General features: G+C 42.0%; 1 protein-coding gene across 2 annotated transcripts in view; it reads right to left on the reverse strand.

Moving 5' to 3' along the window:
• LDHB (lactate dehydrogenase B) overlaps window positions 1–13,420 on the reverse strand; it is a 22,803-nt gene continuing 9,383 nt past the window's right edge. Inside the window, exons 1-8 of one of the 2 annotated variants that reach the window (XM_014521653.1) lie at window positions 13,190–13,208; window positions 9,826–9,957; window positions 5,430–5,547; window positions 4,500–4,673; window positions 2,755–2,928; window positions 2,441–2,558; window positions 1,784–1,907; window positions 1–361 (exon numbers count right to left, since the gene is read on the reverse strand). In XM_014521653.1, coding sequence (XP_014377139.1) covers window positions 194–361; window positions 1,784–1,907; window positions 2,441–2,558; window positions 2,755–2,928; window positions 4,500–4,673; window positions 5,430–5,547; window positions 9,826–9,951 — 1,002 coding nt within the window. In that variant the 5' untranslated portion in view covers window positions 9,952–9,957; window positions 13,190–13,208 and the 3' untranslated portion in view covers window positions 1–193. Of the gene's footprint in view, window positions 362–1,783; window positions 1,908–2,440; window positions 2,559–2,754; window positions 2,929–4,499; window positions 4,674–5,429; window positions 5,548–9,825; window positions 9,958–13,189; window positions 13,209–13,420 lie in introns of those variants that run through there. The other variant, XM_025208540.1, reaches the window with a different exon arrangement.

Raw genomic sequence — 13,420 nt, forward strand, 5'->3', positions numbered from 1 at the left:
TGAAGCACACCTGAAAGTTTATTTGTTCATAAGTTCTGCGCATTACAAATAAGCATAGGGTTAGTTGCTGTGGACAAAAGCTCATTTCATTTTAGGTAGAGCAATAAAACATTAGCCACAGAGATGGATAACTAGAGGGCCCAAATGCTCACACAAAATGCAGTTTTCCTATTGCTGGAAGTTAGCATTCAGGTTACAGATCTTTGAGATCTTTCTGGATGCTCCACAGCGTATCTGCACTGCTCCTCAGTTGAGCCACCTCATCATCCTTCAGCTTTTGGTTGATCACACTTGTCAGTCCAGAGGCACTTAGCACACAAGGGAGGCTCAAGAAGACTTCATTCTCAATGCCGTACATGCCCTGCCACAAGCAAACAGTAAAGAGATGAAACTGGAAGAAGCATCAAATTGTTTCTTTATGCCAGTGGTTCCCTACTTTTTAGGCACAAGGCACACCTCAGAATATGCCAGCTCTTAAGTTTTCACTTGTTTAAAGGGCAATTCTTCTGTTGTCTCCTTCTGACCTGTTGTGATCTTTGCTATTTATGACAATAAAAAATTCCTCTTCGAAATCTCTGGGCACATCCAGATGAACAGGTGAACATGCACTTTGCAGCACCTCAAATGCTTTTAAGGCACTGCAAAATGCACACGGTACACATGAAAAGGAAAATCCCAGTACTGAAAAAAAAAACCCCACAAGAAAAAACCCCTGCTTTAAAATAATAAATAAAATAAAAATGATAGTGCACATGGCTGGAACATGTGCCACCCAAAACTAGAGCCTGGCTAGCCAGAGCTATACTCTGGATGCTGGCCAGGCTCCACACAACCAGATCGCCATTGCTGCAGCCCTGGGAGGCTCCTAGGACTGGCAGCCTCACCTACTGCACTGGGGGCAGTTTGTTACATGCCAGAGCATGTGTGCAGGGGTGTTCCCAGGAGACAAGTAGCAGCAGCATAAGTATGTGATGCTGCTATTTGTCCCCAGGGAAGTGCATGTGCATGCTCATTGGGATGCCCTGGGTTTATTCTGTGAATCATGTTTTTATACCTAACCATGCTAACTGCATGGCACCCTGCAGAACCCTTGAAAGCATCTTGTATCACTCTGGTTGAGAATCACTACTTAATACAGTTGTGAACCCAATATAAAAAACTCTTAGACTTCAGAGCTGATACCAGTGTGACTGAAAGTAGTAACTGCCTTTAAGGGTGTAGTAAACACTTACAGTAATATAGCTGGCATTCCCAAGATTAGCTTTGAAAATCTCAACTGTTTTATATGTGTATGGCAAGTGGCTTACAAAAGACTCAGATTCAAGGTTTTGGTATATGGGGGTGACAGAGAGTGGCCTAGAAATATGTACAGCCATCCCAGGAGGGCCAGGCCAGTGACAAGAGATGCTGGTTCTGCTCCTCTCCCTAACAACAATCAGTAAGAAATTATCTTATGGGTCAGAGGTGGAAGTTCAAGTTTTCTGCCCTTTGCATGAATCTTCCTTGTTCAGCAGAACCCTACCAAAGGGGAATTTAACACCAAATGAAATACCACACTGGGTACAAGAAAAGTACCCACTTCACAATTCCTTTTGGGGAGGCAAGATAATTCAACTGCTGGATTTCTACGAGCAATAATCTATGTACAATGCTCCTGCTGGCGTTTAAGTTTAGAGTAGCATAATTTTACAAGGCTTCCTCAAATATTTGGCAGATCCAGCAGAGTTGCATACATAATGCTGCCACAATAAATTGGGGCAGCTGACTAAATATTATCCCTTACCTTTACCATTGTTGACACTGGATGAACCCGGCACAAGTTTTTCATCATGGTCTCAAGTAGATCAGCAACACTAAGGCCAATGGCCCAGTTAGTGTATCCTTTAAGTTTGATCACTTCATAGGCACTAAGAGAAAGTTGCAGAACACACAATTAGGTGGTTTCAAGTTGCATTCAAAATAAAAGGCAGTTGCAAGGTAACAAACTTAAGTGATACAGAGAGGGGGTAATGACTTCCTTTCTAAAGTTGAGAAATGACAGAGCCAGGAACAGAACATGATTCATAACTTCAATTCCAGTGTTCCGTTCACAGGTTCATGCTGCCTGCCTGCTGTTGCCCCCTCCAGTAATTCCCCATCAATGGGAACCGTACGTGTATGGACAACTCATGAAAAAAGCATGTGCTGACTGTGGCTCTGTAAATGATGAAGTCTGCCTACTTACCAGTTCACACTGGAGGTGGCATGCTAAACCAATATACATATACCAGTACCGCTTTGCATTTAGCTCAGTCCTAATACTACAAATAAAAATCATATAGATGAATGTGTATTCAAGGTATAGCACAATTAAGGAAAGAAAGAGAGGGAGAGTATGCCTGAGGATGCACATGCTGCTGAAAGTGGGTAACATTCCACCTCTCTTCTCAATTCACTATACCTTTCAACCACCTGCTTGTGGACTTCTTTCCATTTCTCACTATCACGGTCAGTACCCATAGCAGGATTCAACTCCTGGAGGGAAACCCCCGCCACATTAACTCCGCTCCAAACAGCCACTGTAATATATTGAGAGAGAGGACGACAGTTTCAGTGACCGTCATGCTTCCTCCATTATTGTAGTGAAGGCTTTAACTATAAAACTTGCATTAAATTTTAAAAAGGAGGATGGGTAGCCAAATCCTTTTGCCATCTTGAAAATGTCAACCACAGACTTTTACAAGTCAGGGGACATGTTCCAGAAATGTTCCTTACCACTAGAATCTCCATGTTCTCCTAAGATCCAGCCATGGCAGCTGCTGGGGTGGATGCCAAGCTTTTCAGACATCAGGTAGCGAAATCTGGCTGAATCTAAATTGCAACCACTTCCAATCACACGGTGCTTGGGCAGTCCACTTAGCTTCCATGTGACATATGTCAATATATCCACTAAGAAGGAAAACAAAAGCAGTGAGCAAAACTGATTTCTTCCACAAAATGCACACACATCATATAGCAGCTTTAGTACATGTGGCAGGGTAGATCCTTATAAGCTAAAGGACCTGAAGGTGCAGATTGAGTCACTGGAATTAGATCCTAAACAACGTACAGGATAGGAGTGCTCATCTAACTTGTAGAATTTTTGGACTACCTGCCTTCAGGAAGATGCCCGTGTGTGGTGATCTTATTCTTGAGAATATCACTTAAAATGTGACTGAATTAAAATGGACAGAGATTTGAGCATGAGAAAATGTATGGCTGAATAAGTCTTGCATAGACATCAAAACTTCTTGTTGGAATAGTCATGCTTAAATGTACCTCCTTATCATGGCATACAATAACTTTTGTGCTTCGACATGATGAAAGGTTGGCAATATTAATGAAAAAACCCACCTACAGGCCCAAGCAACTGAGAGTCAAAAGGTCAACTATTTTTTTCCCCCCCAGTACAAACTACCCAATTTGTTAATTCAACTCCTGAAAGCTGGAGATGCATTAGTGATGGCTTATGTTCTGATCAGCCAGGGCTTCCCAAAAACCAAGGCCAGTGGATTCCTGCTAAAATCAAAAAGAGTCTACACAGATTCACACACTGACCTATGTGAGCCGTGCACCTCAACTCTCTTCCCACAGAAAAGTAGGAACTATAAATATGGAGAAAAAATTCTCTCAGATGTTAATGTCTACAAAAGCAAGAGCTGAATGCAACACTACTGGGCGTATCTACACATTTATTAATGTGCATTAAAACTAGTACCTCCACTGAACTACTAGGAAAAAAAATGCTCAGGCAGCCTATTTTAATGCACATTAGCTAAAGAGGACTTTGTGATGCTTTAATGCACATTAAACTACACTAATGCACATTACAGTGCATGTGCAGACATGTCCACTGATGAGATCTAAATTGATAAGAATTTGATACATTGTTCTATATTAAATGACTTGGTTTTACCCACTGAGCCAGCAATAAAAAGGACAATGCTCATCAGTAAATAAATCTCATTACTGAAATATTTTTCTGAAAACAAATCTCAAAAGGTAAAATTTACGTCAGCATTGTTTTTGTAATTCATTAGCAATTGTACTGTACATTCTTGAACTGGGTTCCTCACTCAGATTAATAGACATATCTTTGTACCTGTATACTTAATGGCTCATATGCTACAAAGACGATCGCTACAATGCATTGTTTAGTTTTTTGCATCCATGGGGTTCCAAGCCAGACTGGTTGAACTCGTAGCTATTTTTAAGCCAACATATACATAGCTCCGAAACATGTTAGGAAGGATTCTTAAGCATAGTTCAGAGTCCTTAGTGACACTAAGCTAGAGTAAATTTAAATCATACGTTTTTATTTCACCACTAGTAGAACCACCATAGTACTCTGAACACATGACTGTTTATATTCTTCTGGTTCAAGTAGTTAGACTGAACTTATTTTTAGGAAGCTTCATCAAATAAAAGTCCAGTTCTCAAGAAGCCAAAAATTCTTGCTTATTAAAAATAAGCCTTTTTACCTGGGTTGGAAACCACAAGAATGGTGCAATCTGGACTATACTTTATGATCTGAGGAATAATAAATTTGAAGACATTCACGTTCCTTTGGACCAAGTTAAGGCGACTCTCCCCTTCTTGCTGACGAACTCCAGCAGTCACTACCACAATCTTGGAATTAGCTGTGACAGCATAATCTAACAAAAAAAATATAATTAATTAATTAATTTTAAAAAGGTTGGGGGAGGGGGGAGAAGATATATATTTGAAACAGAACACGGTTGAATAAACTTAATGTTAACAGCAGAATGTAAATACTGTTCCATTAGCTCTACAGGTACATAAATCCTGAAGCCAAAAAGGGAACATGTTCAATAGCAATAGGGGCATCTGACAATGTAGACTGTCACTTAAGGAAGTTTGCCCCTTGCTGAATGATTTAGTCTTTAAGGTGGCATCTTGCCCTGTCTGACAGCATCTCAGGAAATGGTGGTGTTTACTGGTAAGAACAGAAGCGAGTTCAGGATGTTGTTCTTAACATTGCAAGTGACTCAATCTGTAATGTTAGCTGAGTGACTTAGCCCCTCTGCATCTGAGCTTCTTTGTGTACAAAACAGGAATAACACTCTCTTTATCTCAAAATGAATCCTGAAGTTTCATTAATATCTGTTTCATTATTCTTGAAGAAGTCACCTACAAACTAAGGGTAATTAAAAACATGAAAGAGCCATGAGATTAAGATCTTTTAACATCCAAAACAGTTCCCATTCTAGACAAACTTTGATAGTTCATCTAAGAATGTTACTAATTCTCTCCCTCAATTCCTAACTTCACCCTTAAATTTTAAAGCATCAAGCCCTGATTTGGTGTCACAATGGGAGGCCCTGTATAGATTTCAACAACAAAGTATATTCACAGTATAGTTGTATTTGAGAATCAAGATCTGAATTTCCCTTTGTCTGCCACAATCTTATGAGTCTGAAGAAACAAACTCCCATGTTGAAGATCCATCATTTCCCCCTTCAGCTTATCTTCCAAAACATCAACTAAAGCGAGCTCATCACAAAGACGCTAATGACAAAAAAATAATTGAAGTTATGTACAGAACCACTATTCATTATCAAGTTTAAGTATCCCACCAACTTACACAATATATCAAATGTCACACAGTAAAAAAATCTTCTCTCTGAATCTCTAAAGTAAAAATAGGGATATTATACTGTCCAAAAGCTGACCATGGAAATACATGTCAGAACCAAAATACAATGACACATACCAACAGTAAAAATGTGCTATTCATTCCACATGTTCCATTCCTTCCTTGGTCCTTACAGTCATGATATCTTGTTTACCATAAAAACAATTCTCTATGTAGTTAATTAACTCAAAACAAACTTGTATCTCTTTTCTAGTCACAATAGTTACATTTCCTTAACATCCAGGCAAGAAAGTTCATTCCTTTGAAGTATTTGCTCTAGATCTACAATGTAAAATTGGCTTGCAAACAGACATTTCAAATTAACTCAACTGCTTCAAACTTTAGTAAATCTTTTGATTGAAAGGTTTTCACCAAATAGTCTAATTAGAGTAAAAAACAGTGGGTCTATTTCCCAATTTTTCCCCACCAGAAATATTCAAACACCAAAACAGATTGTTAAACTGAACTCAATTACTTGTTGCCTGCACACAAAAAGCTAGGAGATAAACATAATATTTTCCTACTCATCAAATGTCCTGAGATTACTTAAGGGGACAGAGGAACACTTTCTATTCCTTCTCTAAAGTATGACATTTAGAGATACATTGATAGCACTTGCATAGCTTGCCATGTCAACAAATCATTGAAACACAGGGCAGCACTTTTTTTTTTTTTTTTAAATAGTACTTTTTAAAAATAACCTTCTAAGTATTTAAATCTCTTTTGAGGATTGGCATCTATGCCACTAAATGCTTTTTGCAAGTTTTAACCTTGCACAAGCATTGTTCTTTGTTTACTCAGCTATAAAACTAGCAGTACTTCCCTATGTCATAGAGTTAGGCATTGTTAGCTTATGTAAAGTGCTTTGAGAATGGAAAGTGTTTAAACATATATAATGCATTAAGATCTCAGGGCCCTCCTGTTGCATCCCTTATTCATCTAATCAGGTCCAGTGAAATCAGGAGCCAAATTCTCATTAAAGTCAGAGAATATTTGGACCAGGACCAATAAATAGCTTGGCAGGATTTATACTGAAAGATACTTGCCCAGGGAAATATCTGGTTCCCTGGCAACAGTCACATGAATAAAGTTCCACAGGATCAGGCTCACATAGAGCTTAAAATGTACACATAGCTACTAAAACTAACTCATTTTAAAGCTGTGACAAAAAGTACTTATACTTCTTCTAAACTGGTACAGAAATCTCAATGACTTCTTTTTACTAAATGGGAAGGGAAATTAAAACCACCCCATCAAAATATTTTGTTCCCACATGATCCTTTACCTTTAAAACTAAACTGAACTTTAGTAATGCTACAGCTTGTGGCAAATTTGATAGTTAAAAAATGTGAACTGCAAGTGTGTCTGATTTTAAGAGATCACTGGAAATCTGGGTAAGTGCAAGCTTCATTCTAAGGTTTAACTGAAAGCAGCCAGCGTTTTGTTGGGTCAAAATCTAAGAGTTTGTAGAGCAAGGCATAATTATTATGATGACTAAACACCCAAAAATACTTTAGTACAAATACATCTTAAATTGCAGCCAGCAGACTTAAAGCAAAAATATGAAATCTGAGATGAGATGCTAGAGGTAATCCATCTCAATGAAGCAATGATATTTGTGCAATTGACGAAGTAAAAGCCCCATGAGAGAAAATATTAAGGGCCAATTTCTACCACAGGTTATAGAGGTGAATATTAGGAGGCGGCCTTTTTAAACTATGCCATCACCATAAGGTAAAGTGGGCTACAGAGAAGCTTGTATCAAAAATTAAGATACGATTTGTAATCATCAGGAATACAGTTTTGGAATTGTCTCTCAAGCACAGCGGAAGGGGCAAAGAACCTGAATCACCTCAAGACTAAACTGGATGGGTCTGTGGAAAGCAGGCATGGTTTGATAGGATGGGAAATACTGGCTCTACAACCAATGTTGGCAAATCATGGTATTTGTGGTCCCCACCTTGGGACATAATGCAAGTAGTGTGCAAGGTGAATGGTAATCCAAAGCTTCACAGGTTAACATTTGGGACCAAGGAGTAGTTTTCCCCTCATGAATGTTATTGTTTCGTTTCCCACCCCTCCTACCTTTCTCCAGGGTATTGGGATGATGTCCATACCTAAGGATGGAGGTTTTTTGACTGAGGCGCACTAATGCTCCTGCTGGTATTTTGAAAAGGATCCTGGCTACAGGGCCTTATTGTGCTGCTGAGAGTCATTCCAATCACCTAATTTCAAGTCAGGAAAACATTTTTCCCTAGGTCAGACTGCAAAAGGTTTTGCTTTCCTTCATCAATGCAGTGCCAGGGTACTGATGGCGGCCTCAACTTTGTGGCATGTTTTCGAATGTTCTTGGTATCTTAGGGCTTGTGCTTTGTAGTTGTGCACGAATTTGAGGGATTCCTCAGGTTAAGAATTACCTACAAATGTGGGGAACTGAATTCAATGACCCAAGAGACCCTTGCTAGTCCTATGTTTATAACACCCATTGATTTTAACTGGAGGTGCATGCCTGAAATTCTGAAGGCAAATATCCTTAAAAAATTCTTATGACTGTAAGTCTCTCTTTAATAATGGGTTTAACAGTCGCATCAAATAGATTCCTCTTGTATGAATTTTACAGGTATTATTATGAACTATTTATTATCTAAAGATATTTCTTCTACATGTAAAAAAAAAGTTTATTTTCTGTTTTATAACTTCTCCATGCAAGTTCCAGGGTTTCCCTTGCAGAGTTCACCAAGGTTATTCCTTGCAGAAGGCAAAGATTTTTGTGAGTGATATTTTAGTGGCCCAATTGTAATAGTTGGAAGGGACATAGACAATTTTGGGTACCACAATACCCTTCCTCATGTCTCCGGGAGAGGAACATGACACAGGAGAGCTCTTTGATGAAGACTGAAGAGATTCACAAATATCAGAGAAGGAAAGTTTGAGAAGGTGAAAATAGTTAAGGGTTTGTTTTTTTGTGTGTGTTTTTTTTTTTTTTTTTTTTTTTACACACCCGAGAGAATGTATAATTTTAAGACAACTGGAACAGAAGGAATGCACTTCTTTAAAAGGTCACTTGAGTAGTGTCACTTTAAGTAGAGGTTTAGGGCAAAAGTCACTGCACTTACTACTAAAGCTGCAAGTTGTTCTATATAGGGGATTGTCTATAGGTTTCATTTGGACCAGATTTTAAAGGGATTTAGATGCATAAGGATGAAGGTAAGAGCCTAGTGCTACTTTAATTGAAATCAGTGGGAGTTAGATACCTGTGTGTTTAAGTCCTACTAAATACCTGTCTATATCTTTAAGGGCCTGAATGCCTTTAGAGATCTAACCTGCACCTCTAATTTATTTATTTTTTTAAATAGTGAACTTTTGCTCGTTTGTGCTTTCACTAAAACTAGTCAATCTTAAGGTTCTCAGATTGCTTGAAACTAGTCCTTTAACAGGTAGAAACCTGAGGCTTCAAAAATACCTGGTTAAGCAAAGGCAACATAAAACCAGGGTCATGAAAAGATCTGGCTCCGAATTTTTAGTTTCTTCAACACTTGCACACAAGGCTTTGACAGATACGAGTGCTATACAACCAGGCAATATGAGCTTATGTCAACACCTACTTAAATCAAAAGGGAGTCTTTTCACCAACTTCAGGGGGCTGCAGATCAGGCCTCACATGAATTAAGACAGTAGTAAATAAGACTATATATTATTTTGTTTTCTACCCCGCATTTCACAGCGATCTCTGACCTGTCTTGTATACCTAGTATGATAGCCCAGCCGTGAAGTCAATTCTGAACTTATTCCCAAAGGAACAGCCTGATGAAAGAATCAGTGGTAGAAGATTCTGGCAAGGCCTACAGCCCCGCTTGTTCACAAGTCCTTAATTACCTGCCTGAACAATGGAGTCAAGTATTCACCTCTGGATAAAGACAAGTAAACTTTTTATTGAACAGGCCATTGTAGGAGCCAGAGGAGAGAAACTGGAAATAAATTCAGCAAAATTAGTCTCTTATGAAGCAGAGGGGTTACCTAGCCAAGTTGAAGGAATAATTGATTAATGTAATTAATTTTAATAGTCACCACATTTTCAAACAAAGGCAACCCAACTTTTCAATACATTAAAATTGCTACTTTTTTAGCACTGCATCATTTTCATACTATACCTTTCCAAGAATGCTGACAGCACAAGCCATACCAACTTGGCCAACCCCAACAACAGTGACCTTACTGTTAGGGATGGTTCTTTCTGATGCTATTTGTGTGATCAGTTTCTCCTTTAAAGTAGCCATTGTATTCTGCAAGAAAAAGAAACACAGATCAAACTGAATCACATTTCTCTCAATCTCCATGTTAAAAAGTAGCCTTCAAGATTTAAGTGTCATACACAGATATGGATCTCCAAGTTACTGAATACAGCAGTGCCTGTAGCACTGCACACATGTTGGCACTCTATGTTGTTGGTGTTGCGTACTTCCACCTGAATAGATACAGCCTACCTACCAAATTCCTTCAAATCAAGTTTCAAATCTCACTTGGCCAGAATGTTCTCACTCTCTGCAGTCACTGTTGTATTTGAGCTGTTGAACTGTGACAGGGTAGAGGTAACTTTTGAGGTGCATTGAGGATATTTATCATTGTAAATCCTTTCAAACCACCCAGATGGAAGACATGAAAAACATGATAATTTAGTTAAGTTGTTATGGTGAATCTCCATGCCCCTCTTTGCCCTGCATAAATAGTGCAAGTCAGCACTATAATGAGTATTATAAACAATATGCGTCTAATAATCTGTACTGGAATTGAGCTAATTTTGGCAGCTACTTTTACTTGGTTTCAGATATTCCACCCTAATCAATTTGCAGATTACTCCATCGTACCACTGAGCCCATTTCCCCATTGAGTTCTCTCTTTCAAAACAGAGAAACATTCAAAGTTATATTGCATCAACCTCTCACTTAACATTAGGCACACCATATATTCAAGCTGCATGTTGACAGCCATTTGCAAACACTGCCCTGATCCTCCAAGATATATTACGTGAGATTAACTCCCTTCACAGGGGATTTAACTGAGAGAGAGAGAGAGCACCTGGGTAATGATCTCTGTGTATCAATCTGTAGCAGCCCACAGGAGCAAGTCAGATTTCAGTTGCAGAGTTTCAGGAACCTCAAACTAGATGCCACTTTCAAACCCACGTGTTGCAGCAGCACATGCATCTCAAGAATCACAGGCACAGCAGGAACAGGACAACTAATCCACCTACATCAGGAACTGCTGTTTCATTTTTCTATCTACAGACTTCGCAAAGTGCACTGGTCAAGAAAGAATTTCCTAATGCATACTGGGCTATCAGGTGGGGCAAAAAAGGAAGAGAGAATTTTTCTTCCAGAAATGGCATGGCCACATCCCATTTCATTTGTTGAATAAATCTGAAAGATAAGATGCATATCACAACATATAAACTGGCACAAGGGAGCCAAATTCAAGTTACATGGGCAAGCTTAATTCTGGAATTAACTAATCTTAATAGGGATCGGGGGGAGGAGAGAAATATATGTTCCTTGGTTTTCATACAGGCTCTTGAAAGCAGGCTCTGCATTTCTCCACAGAACGTTTTCTACCTACATTATTAAGCAGATGGCTGAGAAGGTGGCATTAGGGCAGACCATGAAGCTACTGCTGCTGCAGAGAACAGACAAGTCTATTTGTTACGTAATGGGGAACAGTAGGCCTAGGCTCACTAAGACAACTATAAGCCTTCCTTAGTTACGGAAGCCACTAAAAGTATTACGGTGACCAACACGAGAAAACAGGGATGGGAGCAATGGTCATAAGTTAGCAACAGGGGATCAAAGTAGGGACCCAGAGCAAAGCACACCAGCCAGCACCTGCTCCTCCTCCGAAACCAAGGAGCCTGTGGACATGAGCCAGCAAAACTCTGCAGGGAAGACATGAGTGGAGAAGGGACTGGAAAACAGCTTTACAAGGAGGGACAGAAAAACAACTTCACAATTGGTTGTGTTCCCCCTGACCAAGACCTCCTTCCTGGTCTGACAGACGGCAAGCTTGACCACAGCCACGAGGCAGCTGACCAGGAGATGCCAGAATTTTAGTCACCCTCAGGTGGGGAGCACATAAGCTAAGAGGTGCGGGGAGAAGTGCAGTCAGAACCTCAGGAAGGGATTGAGGATGCAACTCAAGTCACTGCACTGGTGTACCCAGGCCTCGTGGCAAGGGCACAGGATGCACCTGGTCCTCCACCCAGCAGGGGGCTTGCTCATGTCTATGCCCAGAAGCCCAGATTTGGCCATTGGAGCCTTCCTCCCAGCCTGGCTGCGTGACTGACTGTAAAGCCTTACCTGTGGCTCCTAAAACTGGGCTTTCTGCCCTAACCCTGCAGCAGCAACAGCAGCAGCACTGACTCTGCTAGGCAGGAGCCACCCTCAGCTTCCCAAGCACAGCCCACATTGCGGGAAACAGGGCAGGAGATGGGTGTGACAGCCTCCTACTGCCAAAAAGAAATGTCCACTGTGCATGCACAGCACCACCCCATCACCGCGAGTCACATGCTGGCTGCAACAATGCCTGTGGCCACAGGTCCTCCTGGCCTGCCCCGTGCAAAGGGCTTGCTGCCAGGGAGGGTTACTGGAGTGGGGGTAGGATGGTGACCTTCAGGCCAGATCCTCTTGTTGAAACCCCGTGCAAAGGGGGAAATGGGAGGAGGGGGTGAGAAGCTGAGCTAGGAGGGACCTGCAAAGGTCACGGAGAGCAGCTTATCTCAACTCATGGGTCATGGCCCAAAAGTGGGCTGCAACAATATAGGAATAGGCTGCAAACAAGCTTTAAAGATGGCTTTCTCCTTTAAAGGAGAATCTATGACCTCCCTTTTCCCACTACCAGTCCCTGCAAAAGGCTGCTTGGGGCCCCCCCCTTGCCCCACACACTGTGGGGCAGCGGGTTGGGAGTGAGGGGCACTGGGTGGGGACTGGCCATCCATGTTTACAATACGGGCCCTGCTCTAAAAAAAGGGTGAGAACCACTGATCTAGCACAAGCCCCTGGCAGCCCTGTGCAGCCCCATACAAAGCACCATCAAAGCCCTGCAATGAGACTGCGGCCAGCCCCAAGGCAACACAGGCCTCGCACAGGCGTTGCTCAGGGAGGGGGACTAGAAAGTTCATCCCCTGAGGTCTAGCCTTACTTCTCTAATAAAACACAACCCTCCCACGACATCCCCCATCCACGGGGGCGGGTGGCTTCTCCCCCTTAGCCCAGCCCAGGCGCTGTTTCCTCCGCTTCCCCGCTGCTGAGAGAGAAAGAGAGAGAGAGAGAGAGAGAGATTTCCTCTGCCCACCCCTCCAAGTACTGGCGCTGATACATCAGCCCCCGCCGCCCATCCCCAGGGCAGCAATGCAGGAGGCAGAGGCGGTCCGGCACCGCCCGCCCGAGATGCGGCGGGGAGGGCTCAGGAGCCCGGCACCCCGCGCCGCTGCAGCCGGAGGGCGCGGGGCTACCGCGGGCTACGCACCTGCGGGCGGGGGGGGGCGGAGGCTTCCTCCGCAACTCGCACCACTGTGATTGGAGGACCGAGCGCCGCCGCCCCCGCCTCCCTCAATCGCTTTCAAGGACAAAGGCTCGAGGGTGCTGCCCCCTTTTTCCCTTCCCCCAAATTTTCCAGCCGCGCTTTGAGGTCATTTGCAGGATGGGTGGTAGGGCCGCCCCTCCCGCCCCTGCGGCGCCTGCCCGTGCTAGGCGGCCT

Source organism: Alligator sinensis, unplaced genomic scaffold (assembly GCF_000455745.1).
Source record: "Alligator sinensis unplaced genomic scaffold, ASM45574v1 scaffold517_1, whole genome shotgun sequence".
Classification (NCBI taxonomy): Eukaryota; Metazoa; Chordata; order Crocodylia; family Alligatoridae; genus Alligator; species Alligator sinensis.